Source organism: Seriola dumerili, unplaced genomic scaffold (assembly GCF_002260705.1).
Source record: "Seriola dumerili isolate Sdu_G_001 unplaced genomic scaffold, Sdu_1.0 BDQW01000003.1, whole genome shotgun sequence".
Classification (NCBI taxonomy): Eukaryota; Metazoa; Chordata; class Actinopteri; order Carangiformes; family Carangidae; genus Seriola; species Seriola dumerili.
In genome coordinates, this window is record NW_019174258.1 from 5,734,527 (window position 1) to 5,754,065 (window position 19,539).

Sequence of the window (19,539 nt, forward strand, 5' to 3'; positions counted from 1 at the left end):
CTTCTTTCTTTCTTCTCTTCTCTTCTCACAGTAAACAAGGTTCTCCTGCAGTGCGCAGTTCTGAAAATCATTTCAGTAAAACAAAATGAATAGAAAAAAGACCAAATGCACACAAAACTCTGAACTCTGAAATTTAATTTGGATTTTCAAAATTTGTTCATCCAATTTGCTCCCATGAACTGCCTTTTTCGGTTTTCCCTCCTTTTCATATCTTATATTGTTGTTTCTCTTCTTGCTCATTCTCAAGAATAGCTGTCTTGTCTCCTTCATTTGTCAGGTCACATAACTCAGTCCTATCAAACACAGGCCTTATTTTCAACTTTCCACTCTGCAGAGATGTGAAGATGTGTGGACAGCTCAAAAACGCCCCATTAGAGGGCTACGCCTGTGTTCACAGAACTAAAGTTAGAAGGCGTGACCATCTTTTTATACTTCCCACATACAGTTAAATTACTGTCACTGAAGGATTTTAGCTTGGAGACAGATAACAATGTGTTTACTCCTGCTCTTATAACAACAACATCACAAAACCAGGCTTTCGATACCAAGGTCATTTTAGCCAGAATTAAATCCAGAGGCAGTTAAGAGAATACATGGTATTTTCATGTTTTAGCTTGTCCTTAAATGACTTTTGCTTTGCATTGATGTGACTTCATTTTCACAACTCTGAGGGTGTTAAATTAGTCACAAACTTGAATTTAGAATAAACATGTACTGGAATAACCTCATAAACCTCAACTCTTATGTTGCCTTTAAGTAGTTATTAAGCCAGACTACAAAATAAAAATGGAGATTTCAGGAGATAATATACACTTATTTTAATTTATTTTATGTATGCTAATGTATACATGCATCATATTTTATTATATGTAAATATGATATTATACAAATATGATATTTAAGTGACACATAATACATACACATACATCTACACACAGCTGTTCCATTACAGTTACATTACCATTACATTATAATAGTGTGCCAATAAACCTACAGACTAATGCTAAGACTAATCAGTAATGAACAACATCATGACTGATTTTTATACCTTTTAAATTTCAGGCTTTACCGCTGACCCCAACCAAACCCCTTCTAACTGTCTCGGATCCCATCTTCTTGTTTCTTTTTTAAACATCTATTCACAGATTACTGGTCTTGAGTCAGAAGACAGGAAGGATAACAGTGAATTATACACATCTGGCTGGGGGTTGGCGTTCGTGTATGTGTGTGTGTGTGTGTGTGTGTGTGTGTGTGTGTGTGAGTGTGTGTGTGTGAGAGTGAGTGAGTGAGAGAGACACTCAAAGAGAGGGAATGCAGGGTCTGCCAGCTTGCTTTTGTGCGGATGAATAGCTAATTCCCCTCCTACTTTAGGACTTGGCTGCTTACCTTATTAAGTAAGACTCTTCAGGGAGATGCAAAATGAACACTGGCCTTCCTAAGATGCACATTAGGTTGCATGCTTAAGCTCTCTGAAAACTCTCACTCTACTTCTCGCTTGTTCACTCTCCCTTTGTCCTCTGTCTTTCTGCTGGTATCCTCATCTCACTCCCAGTATTTTTTTCCCAGTCTCTTCCCATTTCTTCCTCTTCTTTCTTTCTCATCCCTCAGTCTGCCCCTTGTTTCCACTTTTGCTTCTCTCTTTCTCTCTCCCTCTCTCTCTATCTTTCCATTCCTCCCGGGGTACTCTGTTATAACCGCTGACTTAATGGCATTTAATGTTGAGTGAGCCGTGGCAACTGAAATAGCGCTGATAAATAGTTGCTGCAAATTGTTATGCTGACAGTGTTAAAATAATGGGTTGCATTAAGTGGCAGGTTATGACTTCTTAAATGTTGTTAAACTTTAATTTAATTTCAAGGTTTTTACCTCCAAGTTTTTATGTGTGCATTAGAGAGCGACCAGAAAGAGAAAGAAAAAAAAAAAAGAAGAAAGAAAGGAGAGCGTGAGCGTCAGCATGGAAGTGAATGAAAATGTGCGAAAGGGAGAAATAAGATGCAAATTAAAGAAAAACAGCAAATCTCACTGGTCCTCTCGACTATTAAATAGAGTACGAGAACATTCAAATGTAATACCATCTCAATTTCACAACCCATCTATTTCTGCAACACTTTCTCCAGCTCATCCTCTTAACACCTTGACACTCTATCTTTTTAGCACATTCAGAATGATGTGAGGGTCTCGAGGGAGACATGCAGACACAGAGGGGGATACAAGAGGACTCAGATCAGTTCATGTAGAGCCGTGCTCTTTACTGCGGGTCTGAGCACATGCTTTTAACTTTTTGCATTCAATGTGCCCATGTGCTTTAATGTTCGCGTTATGTTGTTGTGTAAGTGGGTGTGTTTCTATTTGGTTTTGTGTATATTTATAGAAATTTGTGCTATGTATCTATATATGAATTCATTTCTTTTTACCTGCATGTATAGTGTATGCCCATTCCTGTGTGTGTGTGTGAGTTTGTGTGTGTGTGTGTGTGTATGTGCATGTGTGTGTGTGTGTGTGTGTGTGTTTGTGTGCGTGCGTGCGTGTGGCAGGCAACATCGTTTGCTTCGTGACTCATTGCCAGGCTGTGAAGTCCCTGTTTACACTTATTAATTTAGTTTTCGCTCTCCCTGCAGGGGGTTTCTCTGTGTCGGAGTTAACAGAGTTCACAGGCCCTCCTTGCTTCACTAAACTGTCCGTACACACCTTTTCCTCACACCACAACCTCAACCCCTATGTTTTCTTAAATGAGTACTTTGATTTGTGAGAGATAATTATAATGTGCTAATTTTTGCAAGAGACAGACTTATGAAGCCGTTTGTGGCTAATTTCACACTTTCCTTCATTTAAGGAAGCTCAAGTTTTCTGTCATCAGTCGCACTTCATTTATTAATGCAGTGCTCCTTTCTCATACATATGCATTTAAGGGAGGATCATGAGAAATGTCATTCTTGATTCAAATTTACAGATTTTCTCTCCTGCAGATTTGTTCACATTTATTAATGATGGTTGCAATTCAGGGAAGAGGAAATTTAAGTAACCTAATTTTATAGAAATTTCAACAAGTCTTCCAACCTAAACAACCATATAAGCCATTTTGTCTCTACGCCCTTACACGACCAATAGGAGCGTCTCCTGACTTAGTGACCCCACAGTGACAGAAATCATTGTGGTTGGGTTTAGGGAAAGATCATGGTTTAGGCTGGAATAACTACTTTGTTAAAGATAGAGGGTCTTTGTTGTCATGGCTACAACAATAAACATGCAGTTAAGGTTGTGGAATGGTCATGGGTAAAAGAAACAATGTTGATCAGTTTGAAATGGGAAACAAACAACGTTCTCCCATGTCCATCAAACCCAGCCTCCTCCTGACGTGGAATTCATTGCTCTTTATGCTACGTCACCTGACTTCCTCCTTTGTACCATCAGAATTACTCCAGCTGCTAGAGGTCACCTAACAATAAAACATTACTATGGGTTGTTATAACCTGTTTTCACAGCTTATCACAGCTTTTTTTTTTTAATTTTTTATTTACATACCTTTGTATCTCTTTTAATCCCAAACATTTGCATTCTCCGTCCTTATTTTACCTTCCTTGTTTCTTTTTTCCCCCCTCCCTCCTCACACCTTCATCCTCCCATCTCGATGTCTTTCCACCTCATCTCTGTATCGACCAGCCGTCTGCCTGCAGCTGTGAAGTTATGTGTTGTGTATCACTGAAGTTGTGTCGCTGCCGGTCGACCCGGCTTCATATGAAAGCTACACCCAGGTTCACAGTCACGCACATTCACGCAAACGCACCCGTGCAAACACACATCCCCATTATCATATATATGAGAAATTAAAAATATTCATGATAAATTAGAGTTGTACATTAAATCAAATAAATGAATAATTTATGGACATAGCCAGCCCCACTATGCAGATATACTCAAATATTCATGCACTAGCATTGAGGCATTGACACTGATACGTACAGAGACACTGCACACATGCACAGATGATGACCTGTTCATGTACACACACCTGACATCAGTGGACTGCTGGGTCAGTCATCAAAGAGATCCATTAATGGAGGATAATAGAAAAAATTAACCTCACACTCCTTATTGTTTGAAGAAGGCCATCCCCTTTCATGCTGTCAATCTGAATTTCTCTCACACACAAGCCACCCTGTGTCTGTGTCTCTATCTCACGGCTGCCACCTCGCTCTCACCCTCTTTCACACATTCTTTGTCTTGTTGTCCCTTTGTTGACAAGTCTGGTGGAGACACAGCTGAAAACACTGTCTGGCTGAAATTTCTAAAAGTATCTGTGTGGCACAGACACACATGGGTGTGCAGATATACACACACACACACACACACACACACACACACACACACATACACACACACACACACACACACACACGTCAAAGAGAGGTAGATGGACCTCCATATCAGTCTATCAACCAACCACCTCTCTCCCTTTTTAAATATGTCACTCACTCACTCCTGTCACTGCTCACTACTGTCTCCTGCTGTTGGTCCTCTCTCTATGTGCTGTATATCTTTCTCACTCTCCCCCTGTCCCTTTCCCTATCACCAAGATACACACACACACACACACACACACATGCATACACATATATTATGTCCACTGACCTGGTAAGGGAAGCAGACAGAGACAGAGGCAGGGAGGCAGAGACTTTAACCTGCAGTAGGAGCAGCTGAATTCCTCTGAGTCACACCTCAGCACCTCATTGATCCGCTGTGTGTTTCCAGCTCCATGGAGTGTATGCATGTGTGTGTGTTTGTATGTGCATGCTTTTAGTCTAGTTCATTTTCTTTCTGTCGTCTACCTCCCACACACTTTTAAGACAGACCAAACAAGTGTCTGTGCACGTATGTGTACGTGCACAGACCTTGTCCACTCATGAAGAAAGCACATTACACGTACTTCTAAAGCTCCGACTCCTCAGCATTATTAACTCGTCTCTCCCTGCTAACACACACTTGATGCATATTACATGAGCATAGCTTTTCTTTCCTGAAATATTCCACATAATTATGCATGTGCTGTATGAGCAGTGTGTAAATGTTTATATGGATGAATGTGAGTGTAAGTGGGTGTTAAAAGGGCACAATACATTTTACTATGTAACTGCTGCCATGTAAAAATATCATTCACTGTATGATAATGTATGTTTCTATATGTAGCTAGTTGTGGTGGCAGCTTCACAGATCTTTCCACACACACTGCAGCTGATTTGTCAACAATAATAATAAAAAAAGCTAAAAGCTAAAATAAAATTACTGGCAGTGATAGTATTCATCCAACAACGCCACCACTTTTTCATTATATGGTTGATCCAAGGTTGATTCCAGCTGGAGTGATGTGATATACCCAGTGATGGGAAACTGGCTATTTAGATTTATTTTGTAAAACTTTGAATTACTTGTACTTTACAGTACTGTATAGTACTCATTCTCATGTCTACTAAATTTGACAGATATAATTACTGTATGAATACAAGATAAATACAAGATTTTGGCTTGTGGCCTACACAAATCAGTGTCTGGTTGTGGCCCTTTTCCACATTTGAGATGTTTATGAATTGTTCACAGTTCCACCAAAGAGACATTTCCCCTCTAACTTCTCATATGGTTTCATTTAAATAAGTTTTTGAGAATCCAAACAGATAAAATTCCTTAATATATTACAAAAACTATCCAAACTATCCAAAAATAGTAAGAATAGATTTTTGTTTCCTCTTATTTCTTCTTATCAGCCCAGAGTTGCCTGTGAGAGCCTGGGAGAGGCCCAACCTCTAGTTTGGTAACCATGGACAAAACTACCTAAATGTGTATAAAGTAGTAAAAACTAGCTTCACATCACCCAGCAGCACCCAACAGTAAAATGCTACCACACATTGACAGGGTTGTGCAAGTTCACACCTCGCAAGAGCTCAAAGTTCAGTTCACACAGATTAAAATGAACTAGTTCACATTCATGCTTCACAATTTTGAAGTTTGAAAGTTCACATTCCCAAAAATGAACTAGTTCCATCCCCTGCCCCCATCAATGCCACATTACAGTGTACTACTAAAATCACAATTTTAAAAAAAGCCAATGTACAGTAAGTATATGTTTTATGTATGTGCTGTGAGTTTGACTTAGGTGAAGGAATTTTGTGGCTGTTGGCTCATGATCTCACCGTTTTTTAATGCTTTCTCCATATATTTCAAATGATATTTGGAATTGTTTTTTCAAACATTTTGCTGCAGATTGACTACTCTAATCTAATCTAATCTTGCTAAAGAAACTCTAGTTTTATAGATTTTCAACGCAAGACTTTTACTCGTAATGGAATATTTTTAGAAAAGCATAAATACTTCTTTTACCACTGAATATATCAGTTTTCATGACAGTCATCATATTTACAGTAATAGAGGCATTAGAAATGTAGAGAAAGCATACATTTCACTTTCGATTTTTTTTTTTTTTAATTATTTCCTCATCTCAATCACAGACATACAAAACATATTCATAATGATCTGGCATTGTCATTCCAACCAAACTGTTATTTGTTCAGAAGATTTATGCAAATACCACACATTTACCTGATAATTCTATCAGGACCTTGAACAAGTCGGTGGAAAACTTCGACAAGACACATTAGTGGTTGAGAAATCGAAACCTGTGACTTTTCTTCTTTTCTTTTTTTTTTTTTAAATCTCCCATTTCTGAATTCTTTCCAGTCATGTAGGCACACTGCTAATGACAGTTTTAATTGAGTGTAATGGAAGATCAACCTTTCTTTAATTTCTAGATTGCTCCAACTACAATATAAGCAAACAGGAGTTCAGTGTTCAAAGGCCCCTCAACGCCCTATATTATTTTTTGTGCTCACAGCATCGTTGTAGAAGAAAAGTTTGAGGGAAGGTGAATTAGAGGAGAGGACATTATTCAGCGGGGGAAAGAGTGGTTTATGTTTAGAAACAGATTATTTAGTCTGCTTTGAGAGATACCTGCTGCACAAGGTTGGATGTTCCATGACTGGCAAGAGAAGGTGAAAAGTTAGAGCATCTGAAATGGAAACAGCCAGACTGGCACTGAGAAAGAAGCTTTAACAGCCATTAGTGGCATAGCGCCCTGTGGGGAAGGAATGATTTGATACCAAGTATGTTGCTGAGCACAAACTTGCAGGGATCGGGCTGTGGCTGCCATGTGGGACTCGCGCAATAATTGGAGTCATACCAAATTCTTGGCAGCCTCGGCAGGAGTCACCGTGGTCTTGTCAATAGAAATGATCAGCTCAGTCTAGCTGAGTTTGAATATGTGGTAGTGAGTAGACATCCAATGGGAATAGCACACCTCAACTTGAGTGTCAGAGGACAGGAGGAAAAGCGGATTTCAGTGTGGCAATATCATGAGCATACAGTACTGTAGCAATTATAAGCGATGTTATGGGATGCATCAGTGCCTCTATGCCTAACCAAACTGTTACTCTTTGGACTGGAGGAGCTGGGTAGAGGTGGAAGAGCAAGCGGCGTTTTTTTTTTTGTTGTATCTTGTTAAGGATACATTTTTTGTGTTGCCTCTTTTGTGGCCAGTATTTACTTTTTAAAAAATCTTTTGTAGTCAGAAATGTGGCGTGACTAAAACTAGTAAGTATTTTCAGTCTAATAAATAAATAAATAAATGAAACAAACAAAGCCATATACAGTAGATCATTTAAACCGTTCTATAATGGGGAGTCTGTGTGGATATTATGTGCCTGTCATACACTGATTGCTCACTATGCAAAGGCTCTGTGATATAGACATTTATGATACACACACACAAGTGTGTGCATACATATAAACACATACTGTACATCACACACAATATACACAGTACACACACCTCTGCTGCATGCATAAACTGATAATGGCATGCTGTGGGTGTACTAAGGTGTTACGGTGGAGTGGCTGACCTAATGCATTAGATTGAGCTCACTGTCAGGTCTTTAAGTAGCTGGGATCAGAGGCAGATACACAGCTAATGGATCCTTCTCTCCGTGGGTGGAATAACACGGCAATGGCTCTATTAAAAGTGTTCCTAACAAAAAAAAAAGAAAGAAAGAAAAGAACAGAAAAGAAAAAAACACCTAAGTTAACTTTGAAAAATAAGAAGAAAAGAATTGGACTGGATTAACAGTATAACCATTTTCTATTTGAATATTCACTCAAATAATTCATAACCAACCCAGTTTATTTCATATTTTGATGGTAAATCTTGGTGCAGGAGACCACTGAGACACTAAGACTAACATAGCCTCTCCTGCCTTCAAAGCATTTAGCGAGAAAACATTTTAGCAAACTATTCTTTTGACAGCTGGTTTACTTTGTTTTGGATAAAAGATGAGAGATTAAAAACTTCAATAGTATGTACATATACAATCCAATTCCTGAGCTGTATTGGTTGGCTACAGGCCCAGAACTGGCTGTATGCCCACACCTAATTTCATTGACCATAAATGGAAATGTGAGGAAACATGCACAGATATGGAAAAGTAAAATAACATGATGACACGGTGTGTAGATAAATGATTATTACTTACTACAACACAAAGCAAATGCCTGTGGAACATTGATCACATGCTTTAATCACATTTGAGCAAACCATTTTTTTCTAGGAAGAATATGAGCATGAGTTTGACTTTGTTTGCCTGTTTGGACGTGTTATGCTGTAGGAACTCTGGATGTTGCAGGGAAAACCCTCCAGATGGGTCAAGAGCTGAAGTTTTGAGTTGTTACAGGGAAGTGATGGGAGTTTCCCATCACTTGGATGACTTCTGATTGGTAAAAATCATCCTTGAACATATTTGTGTGTACACATGTTAACATGTCTGCATCTTGTGTGTATATGTGTGTGTGTGTGTGTGTGTTTTTTTTACCTGTACCAATCTAGAACAAGCAGAACCTGCTGTCGAAGCTAATAAACCTAAAGGGTAAGGAGCCAGAGAAGGGTGTGCTGATATCTCACACCATATCAGACCTGAGAATCCCTCTGTCCTACGAGGTCCAACTGGCCCCCATCACCACCTACAGCACTGGGGAATATGTCACTCGCATCATCCAGTACTCAGAACGTAAGGCACATTTAAAACCATTTTTTATCAAGCATCTTTTGTCTATATCAAGTCATTATATTTCATACATTTAAGAACTATTCACAAATCGAGATAAACTGGTGGATGGTGCATATCTCTGAGTGGTAATCAATATTATTATAATTTTTCTTACAGCCTACACCTACCCAAGGCCTTCAGGTGAGACTTAATTACCTCTGCTCTTCCACATTTCACAATCTTCAGCTTGTTGTTGTGACCTGATTGATGACAGGGTGGTGAAGTTAGGAAGGCACGTTGAATTTTGATGAAAGCTAATTTAGCTTGTATGCTGCAAGCGATGTCAGCACAAGTTTGTCAAGGCAAAGTTTGCCACGGCCCAGCCTTGGCCTTTATTAAATCTTGTTGCTAGGGAGGAGAGTGGGGTAACAGTAGGATGTGAGGAAGCAACCGATCGCTGGAAGCAGATCCATGACATTTTAAATGTCATGAAAGAGTGGTCGTGATTGGAGGATATGGTTATGGCGATGTGATTAGTGAAAGGCACTGAAAATACCTTATATGGGCTATTAGCTTGAAACTCACTTAATGAAGCTGCATTATTTTACATACATACATGTTACATCTCACCTTAAATTTCTATCTCCTTTTCCTTTCTGTCAGACACATCTCTCTCTCCGTCTCACCCCCTTGCACCAACTCCTGCTCTCGCCTTGCCTCTCATCCTCTCTCTTTTGCCATCCCTCTCTCTTTCTCAGTCAATTGCATCTTGTCTATTTTCCTCATTAAGAGACACGCAGCATTTTTCTGGCAGGAGTGGCAGTTGGCTCCGCCAGGGTGAGGCAATTAAAACAACAGCAGATTGGAACAGACTGCGAGAACAACAGTACAAATTGAAAGGAGCGCATGTAGTGGAGCAGGGTGTGAATAGTAATAGATTAGCTGCCCTGAAACAAAGAAGCACACACGAGCCATTCTCATGGGGAGCGTGAGCCATATGCATCTGCCGCGGACTGTGTGTGTGTCCAGGGAAGCTTTCACGGAATCTGTCAGCTTGGATGGCTTTAGATAGCTGTTACACTGGTTTGCTTCAATTTTCATTTCTTTAGTGAGTCTGTGATAATACCAGCAGACCCCTCCAGATGGACTAATGAAGGTGACAACACCATAGAGAGATGACCCTCTGCATGTCTTAACAAGAAACGTCAGCATCAAGGATAATGACAATTCACTCACAAGACAAAGAAAGAACTAAGAGCTGTTCTCAAAATGTGTATGTCCTTTATGCCATATGAAGCAATATTAAAAAGGCAAAATGTGACTCTAAAACATACGAATAACAGTTTATTGGTCAAGTGAAGACACATCTGAGCTTCCCCCAAAATTTGCTGTAGGAATTATGCATCTTTCAATTAAGAAACAGTCACTTGAATCAGTCAGATGGGAAAAGGTAGAGCTGTGCATCTAAATTCATCGCATTAACAACATGCACACACACTCCCACCCCCACCCCCACCCCCATACTGTACAAATGAGCCTCTATGCTCGCAGTCGGAAGAGGTTCACACCTTCCAAGATAAATGAGGAAAAATGTTTTCCACAACGATCCATACATTGACATTGTTAGACTTGGTCTGTTCGACCTTGCTTTTGAAATGCTAATATTAGTTAGTAGTAGTCGCATTTTTGTTACTGCTTGAAAATTATCAAGAAGCTCTTAACCCATGCAGTATCAAGTGGCCACTGCCACTTATTGTGCCACATCATTTGTTCATTGATTGTTGCATTGATGGATACTTGGCGTTTTTCAAATTGACGATTTAACAGATGTTTCATTTAAATCACCAACAACCTATAGTGTAAAACAGTAGGTCAAATGTTCTGCTCACTATTGTTGTACTGCTCTTTTTCTCTATTATCAGCCTGCATACCTTGTTTTGTCAGAAATCTGTCTTCAAGCAGGAGAGCTATTTGACAATGTTTTTTTTTAATGTTATTTTTCAATTTTTCTACATTTGAAATATCCCTGCTCAATTATAGTTGCCTCTAAAATAACGTAGGAGTTATGCATCAGAATATGCATAATATGTGGAATCCACGTTAAGTTTCATGTTATATACCCTGCCTCCTACAGTGTCCCTATCATTTTGTCAGTAATTGCCTGGCTGTCTGATCTTCACATTTGAAGTGTGCGGCAGAGGTTACTATACAGCTGCTGTACATTGTGCCATTAATTTTCCTGGGAAAATTGGGTAGGAAAAAAAAACTAAAAACATTAGGTTGGTGTCACCTGTAGTTTGTTACCTGCCTGTCATGTCACTGAATGTGTTTCTCTCTTGTTTTTTCTTCCTCCATATACACACATCCCAGACCATGTGTGTGGTTTTGAGGATGAACGGATCTGTGGTTTCTCTCAAGATCGGAGTGACATCTTTGACTGGACGAGACAGAATCACCTGACGCAGAATCCGAAGCGATCTCCCAACACAGGCCCTGAGACTGACCGCAGTGGAACTAGGGAGGGTGAGGAACCATTTTATGTGTAGCAGCAGAGACAGATCTGTATATTGTACAATGTGAATAGTTAGAGATTTAGGAAAACAGACGTAAATGAAAATCAAATTTCACTCATATTGATAATTAATAAAAATGTAATTTTCTGTTGCATTCAAGACCCTGGACAATTGAGTGCTGTTTTGTTGGTTTCAGGTTACTACATGTACATTGAAGCATCGCGACCACGCGTTCAGGGAGACAAGGCTCGTCTGCTGTCTCCGCTTTTTAATGGGACCTCAGTCAGAGGCCCCAAGGGCTCCGGCAGAGTACCATACTGTGTCTCCTTCTACTACCACATGAAGGGCAAACACATCGGTGAGTAATAGAGAGCAGAATAATGCTCATGAACACAAACATACATATTATTTTCTACCGCATGAAATCATCCACAGAAACACAATGGCACACATGGATATACACTGGAGAATATGCTGACGCATAACACTATCATATCACTGGGCTTCTGTCAAAATCTGAACTCTGTGCTTGACCCTCGCTTGTAGAGCTTGTCAGACACAACATCGTAGGTGTGTGTGTAGGTGTGTGTGTGTGTGAGTGTGTGAGAGAGAGAGACAGAGAGAGAGAGAAGGGAGGGGTTAGGGGTTGTGACCAAAGTTCTGTTTGTATGTTTCTGCCTGAGTGTGTGTGTGTGTGTGTGTGTATGTGTGTGTGTGTGTGTGTGTGTATGTGTTTGGAGGTGGATGAAGGGGGCAGTGGGTGTTTGATTTATGGCAGTGGCAAGACACAATCAGTCATTTGGGGGAGCTGTTCATCATAATATGCTCTGTCACACAGCAAGAATGCATACATCTTGTAGCCTACACACCTGCACACACACGCGCGCGCGCACACACACACGTACACACAGGCACGAATTCCCTCAAAAATACATATGGTAAAGCTTTCAACACATATACATACACACACATAGACACACTGATTTATGTGCACATAGCCCAAACATACAGGCTTCACTCTGATGGTATAGAGGGGCACAATATTTGTCTGCACATGTGGGTGTACCAATTATTTAACTATTCTGTGCAGCAACTGTATAAGTGAGAGCAAGACATCAGGAGGTTTTAATATAGAGTCACTCAATCACTACAAGTTTGCTTTTCTCACTTATTCCGCTACCTTTACAGCCTCCCCTCAGTTGATTGCAGCAGATTAGAGAGTGATGTGCCTCATCTATATTCTGTAATAAATCAAATACAAAAAGTCAAACATAACCATCTCACCTGCAGCCAGGCAGTGACATTATTTAGTGAGCCTATGCGCTTGGACAGATTTGTTCATGTGAAGGTTCAGCCCATTTTATCGCATAGAACCGTATGCAAAAATTATCTTCTTTCATTTAATAACTGGAAATACAACATAGATAGATAAAGCCAAAGTATGCTGAATAAATGTTCTCTATCTATTCTCTAATTTTTATAGTTGACAATGAAAAAAATGATTGTGTAATGATGAATGGGATGGCAGTGGCGCTAAATCCTTTGAGAATCAACACCTAACTCTGTCACCTGTGGCTCTCACCAGTCCACCGTATACAGCTGTGAGTTCCCAGTTCTTAGGAAAACAAGCTAGGCATCGAGACACTGCCTTCCCCACACAAAATAACAGAAAAACACCTAGTTGCTTTAAAACCCAGGCACCTAGCTGCTACTCAAGAGGTGGTGGACAGAAGTATTTTATTTCGAGAGAATATCAGACTTGCTCTGTAACTCCTGAATGTATAAGTAGGCAGTTGTTAGCTAACACCCTAGCCGTAAACGGCTGTGAGCCAGTACTTTATCTGGGCTAGTTTGTTATGAGTTTTTTGTCACAGTGCTGCTTATTGTACCCTTCAATAAGAAGAATATTCATTTTCTTTTAAAAAAATCTAACAAAAAAAAAAAAAAACAGAAAAAACATCTAGTTACTTTAAATGTTAAATGTATGCTTATTTGACTTATGATATATTGTAGTGAGTTTATTGCTGTTGTTTCTTCTTACTATTCTCTGTCATCTTTTACAATATATTTCTGCACATATTTATTACATTTATATTACATATTACAAAAGCACTTCATGAGTAATCTGCGATGGATACTACAGCGCTTACTTGAGCATGTGTGTTGTGCGGTTTGCTCAAAGGTCTTCTAGGTGCTTCACAGCAAAGCAATTAGACAAGACAATGCCACATCAGTCACACAGCGTTTGCTTACGATTAGTACAATCTGTTACCAGTTACGCCCAGCTCTACTACAAGCCTTCCGTCAATTTACGCTGTAGTTCTGACAGTGTCTTCCAATCTGTTGTCGCTTTAATTGCCTTACCTTGGCGAAGCTCACGCTCCTGCCAGGGAGACACAGTTTGACTCTTAATGACAAAAAGAGAACAAATGAGGAAAAGACAGAGGGGGTCAGTGAGAGGCAAGATAAGACAAGGAGAGACGGGGGAGTATGAGGGTCGGCCAGCCTTGGAGGAAAGAAGAGAGGGGTAAATGAAGAGCGTGAGAGCAAAGAGGATGGTAGGAAAAATAGAAGGACTGAGACAAAGGATTGAGCAAACAAGTATGAGGAGACATAGAAGTGAGGGAAAAAGAAAAAAAAAAGATGGAGCAGAGAGTTGCAGGAGAGTCCATCAACCTGGTAATGTTCAGAGCTATTGAGAGGACGCAAGAGCCTGGGCTTTCTGCTGAAGTACTGTTTTAGTCAAACTTCACTAGTGTTAATGTCCTCGACTGTATAGTGTTTAAGTGCTGTAAAGTGTTAAAAGGGTTGTATATGTTGAAAACATTTAAGCACTTTGACACAATGCAATTTTTAGAAACACTGCTGAGATATTACCCTTCTCTGACCCACATATACTGCTTGTGAGCTGTTTTGTAATCCTGATATAAAACAGGGAAAAGTATCTTTTTAGGATTTTGCAGACTAAGGAAAGAAAGCATAATGCTCTTTGACTAGTTTGGATTTTGGGCTTGTAATAGGCCAGCGCTGCAAATAAAGACCTCCCTGATTTTGTTCACCTTAATGTGTTTCTCTTTGGGCTAGCTGGCAGCAACAATAAACAACATTTAATTAGCTTTGTTTGGCACTGGGTAGTATTTTAGACTGGCTCAGGTTTGCAGAGTGCCACTGGCAAGCTTACTTGGAATCATTGTTTTTTTTTTTCTCTTCAGAGTGATGGAAGAGTTTGAGGTTATTTAAATGTTGTACTCCTTGTGTGTTGTTTTGGATAACACTTTTATTAAAAGTAAGACTTTAAATAAGGTCTCTTTATAAATGTTTGCAAGTCTGTGTGGCAGAAGTATGGTGGCTGTGTAAGCTGTGTTATAAACATCTGACATATTACATTATGCTATTTTAAACCAAATAGCAAGTGTTAGTGTTCTTTCGTTTTTAATAATTTATACTTTTTATTTCACTGTGTACCTCCAGTGTTTTAGATTTAGATTCTCATTTTGAAGAAAACATTATGATCAGCTTGTTTCCTAGCAAGGCTTGATTAAGAAATTATTTATCTCCACCTAAATTTGTTCCTCTTCTCATGCTCCAGAAATGGTTGTATACTCAGAACTTTGAATAACATGCTTCGGCTTATTGTTTGGTTGCAGAAGCAACACAGTTTAGCACAGCTTTGACTCCGAGGCTAACCAGCAGCACAGACACACATAGGACATGAACCCTATTTAGACAGAGATGAGGGACAGGCGGAGGGGGAGAACCAATTATCAAAAGAGAAACAGTCTAATTCATTTAAGTTCAAATATAGAAATATAGCTGTGTGTGTGTGTGTGTGTGTGTGTGTGTGTGTGTGTGTGTGTGTGTGTCACTGTCTCTGTGTGTGGCTGTGTACCTCTGCTGTCTCCCCCACTCATGATTCTGCAGACAAGTAGCCCTGATAGAGCTGTGCCTTCTCCTCTGCCTCTCTGACACTCTTACCAACACACTCTGCTTTACCTCAGTCCAATCAATAGACTGCTTATCAGAGTCCTCTTTCCTCTCCCCTCTGTCGGGGGTGTGTGTGTGTGTGTGTGTGTGTGTGTGTGTGTGTGTGTGGGGGTGAGTGGGTGGGTGGGTGTGTGCTGATGGGGAGGTTGCAACAGAGAGAGGAGGAGGAGAGAGAGAATGGGTGGTGAGTGAGGAATGAGACAATGAGGGTCAGATATGTGGAGGTAGAATGAGAGAGTGGGCTCAGCAGGTGAAAGTTGGCAACACCAGAATTAGCCGGTGTTTCTTTCCATTATATAACAGTGCCACCCATGTCCTTTCAAATTTAATATGTTGAATAGTTTCATGTGACTCTCTTATGTGGCTTTTACAGTTATAATACCTGTACATCATTTTTTTACAATGAACACCCTGCTGTTTCTGCGTGGAACATGATCCAAACTGTAGGTAACAATGCAAAATAGCCCTGCTGTGGAAGCAATAGCTTGACGTTTTGGGTAAATGTGCTTATTTGCTTTCTTGCTGAGAATTAGATGAGAAGGTCAGTACCACTCTCAAATGCGGTGCTGAATTTTCTTGGTGTTTCATTATTGCGATTCCATGTTCAGATAGGCAACAGGCAGAAAGACCTGAAGAAATTTGTGATTAATCCAGCATTAGCTTTTTACTGCTTACTTGCCTACTAATTCAAATAAATATATGATAGTAAATATGTTTTCTTTACTTGCTTGTGTTTTATCTATTTGTATGTGTTTTCTTAAGCTGCATCATGTTGACCTCTCAGGACCACCGTAGACATGACTGCCTCCAGTCCTTATGCTAAGCTAACTGGCTGTTGGCTTCAGCTTCATATTGAACAATCTTCTTATCTAACACCCAGCAAGAAAGATTCCTCTAAGATTTCATACGCACCCCAATTAAGAGTAGCTAGATATCCATCCATTTTGACAGATCTGACAACTTCAAGTCTCAGCACATCTATGAATTGATACGTTTAGCTTCTGTCATGTTTGATTAAACCAATGATTCACATATATGACAAACTGGGAATGTAAGAAATTGTATTTGAGAATTCCTAGATTGCCCCAAGCTAATTGAACGTTGTGTTTATCATTAGAGTTCAGAGTGATGACTGGATTGACAGTTTGCTTTCCATTGCTTCTCTCTGTGACTCATAAACATGCAAATTAAAAACAACCCACCTAACTTCTCCTGTTTTCCCCCACATCCACTACATTTGCCTTGGTCACACTTCTCATTTGACAGAGTAGGAAGTTAATTACTGCCAGGCTGCTACTTCAAGGTTTGACTAACATTACCTCAATCAAAGATACACATGCACGCAGCAGAATGATAAACATTTGTGCCCATGCACAAGCATAAATCTACAGGCAAACTCATACTGCAGCCACACACACACACACATGCACACAGTATATGTAGTATTCGTATAACACAGAGATACCATGACCCCTGCCTGCATATTTGTTTAAGAGACTGGTGGTTGGTTAATGTTCCAATTAGGAGCTGGCTGGGGATCATTAAGAAGATGAATGATTCTCTCACAACTTAGAGACCCGAGAGAGAGACAGAGAGACTATTTGGATCACATCACCATGGCCCAAATGGTGTCATTCTCCAGCTTGTTTTTCAGTGTCCCGGACAACTGATTTTTATGTTTCCACAGTAGCTAAAATTTAAACCAAACATTATGTGGAAGTGAGCGAACCCTGTGTGTTAGAAAAAAAAATCAGTTAATTATCAAAGGTCAGTTCATTAAAAAATCTTTCCTCTCTAGCTACCTTCCACTGTTATTTCTGCGTGACTGTCTCCCCTCCTTCTTCCTCGCTGCTGTCCTTTTGTTCCATAGCTGTGTCATATCACTGCTCATCCAAGGGGCTTCACACATTTAATCCACACCCAAATGTCACCCACATACAGCATCTGACCTTAGAGCTTCACCCTCGTATGCACGGTATATACTGCATTTGTTTTTACTTCCTATATAAATGAGGTGAGCCCATGACACAGCCATGTTTTTGCCTTTAGAAATGAAGGTAATTTGAAGTATGTGGTGCTCACACAATGATCCAGCAGTGTGCCCTCTCTCTTAGAGTTTGATCCCACGGATTTTTAGACAAAATCCTCTCTATATAGTATTTAATATTGACAGCTAGGTAGCAGCTAGATACTTGGTGATGCTGGGTGACTTGATGCCAGTGACTGTCAGAGTGGAGCGTGCTACTTGTAAATTGCTGCTGGTCTTTAAAACATGTAGCGGTTTCACTGGGATAAAGGTGATGGTTACAATCAATTATCTTCGGTCTCCTTTGCGACTCTAAACAATTAATTACAACGTCTGAACATACAGCGGAGCTATCATTAGGTGGTCACATATCTTACTGTGGTTAGTAAACGGGTAGATACACATTATAATTTTTTCACTAATTGCAGTAAGGACTGGGGCATCTCAATTGATTAGACACAATCAGATCACAGTCTATTTATTGTTCACTGTGTGTCAGTGTGTGTGTGTGTTTGTGAGTAAATAGCTTGTCCACTTTCAATGTGCTCCTTCCTGACTGTCGGTGGAGATAATCATGAGTCGGTTATTATGTTTAAAACGTTTCGCCTTTAGATTTCAGTAATGATAAGCTCTGCTCCCATCTTGCCATAGCTCATTGACAGTTTCTGATAATCTGTGTGTGTGTGTGTGTGTGTGTGTGTGTGTGTGTGTGTGTGTGTGTGTGTGTGTGTGTGTGTGTGTGTGTGCCGGTGTGTGCCTGTGGGAATGCATGTGTTCATACTTTTCACAGGCACTCTCAATGTGCTTCTGAGAGTAAGAAGCATTGCCTCTGTGGACTCGGTGATATGGACGAAGTCCGGTCATCAAGGCCCGGACTGGAAGAAAGCGTTCTTCGACATCAGCCCCAGTGGACCCTTCCAGGTAAGAGATTGGTGATTTCTTTTCATCCCGACACAGTCAATTACAAAAGCAGTGAAGAATGTGCTCAACTTAAACACTTAAACCAGCAGTATAATCTTTAAAGAGAATGGTTGTCTTGTTAGAAAAACAAATGAACAACAGTTAAGTGGATACAACTGAAGAGCTTGTGTTTCCTAGAGAAAGTAGTAAAGCTCCCCCCCGGTCCTGCAGCCTTACTCTAAGCAGCTGAGATGTGTTGCATGCAGTGGCATAACTGTTAGGAGTAGTTGTAGAGTGCTCTGTACTGCTATGCTTGATGTTAAAAGAACTCAGCCTCTGAATTGCCTCCAGTGCTCACTTTGCTTCTTGAGGGTTAATTTCCACCATGTGCTGACACCACTGTCAGGTCTGCTTTGGCTTGCTCTAAGAAGACGAAAACAGAAGAAAAAAATCAACCCAAAGAATTATATGCTTTTATGTTCACTGTATTCCTTTTTTCCTCTACTGCTGCCATTTCCTCTCTACTGTGTCTTTCCCCAAGAGGAAGGCCTCCGCTGCAGCCTAGATAGAACAGGGGGCATTTTTATACTCTGGTGGCTGTTAGGAATCAAGGGAATTCCACAAAGAATTGGGATTGAAACTCTGCTTGGAATCTAATGAATTTTTTAGAGGAAATTCACTACAGTGGCTTTTTAAAATCTCTGAAGAACCAGAGAACATCAGTGAATTTAGATTTGAGCTCCCAGAATTAAGGCCACCTCATATACAGTGATGTCAGAGTTAACGCGTACACAGAGTTCCTTTTCTCTCCCGTGGTTGGAGACAAAGTTTTTAGCAACAGTGAGTTGGCAAGAGTAGCGGAAGAACTCGAGCTCTCTGTTGGTGAGCATCTGCCCTGTTAGTGTCCCTGCCAGCACCTGGGCCACCGCAGCTAACCACAGTCTGAAAATGAGAGTTTGACCACTGGAATCAATATTATCACATAATTATTTTCCGAGCAACACAAATTTGTGCAAAAAGTATTACTAATGGATTC

General features: G+C 40.1%; 1 protein-coding gene across 1 annotated transcript in view; it reads left to right on the plus strand.

The window, feature by feature from the left end:
• LOC111222199 (MAM domain-containing glycosylphosphatidylinositol anchor protein 1-like) overlaps positions 1-19,539 on the plus strand; it is a 61,613-nt gene that overhangs the window by 25,430 nt on the left and 16,644 nt on the right. Inside the window, exons 8-12 of the mRNA XM_022745824.1 lie at positions 8,921-9,101; positions 9,258-9,281; positions 11,451-11,603; positions 11,790-11,951; positions 18,394-18,524. Of these exons, the coding sequence (XP_022601545.1) occupies positions 8,921-9,101; positions 9,258-9,281; positions 11,451-11,603; positions 11,790-11,951; positions 18,394-18,524 (651 nt within the window). The remainder of the gene's footprint in view (positions 1-8,920; positions 9,102-9,257; positions 9,282-11,450; positions 11,604-11,789; positions 11,952-18,393; positions 18,525-19,539) is intronic.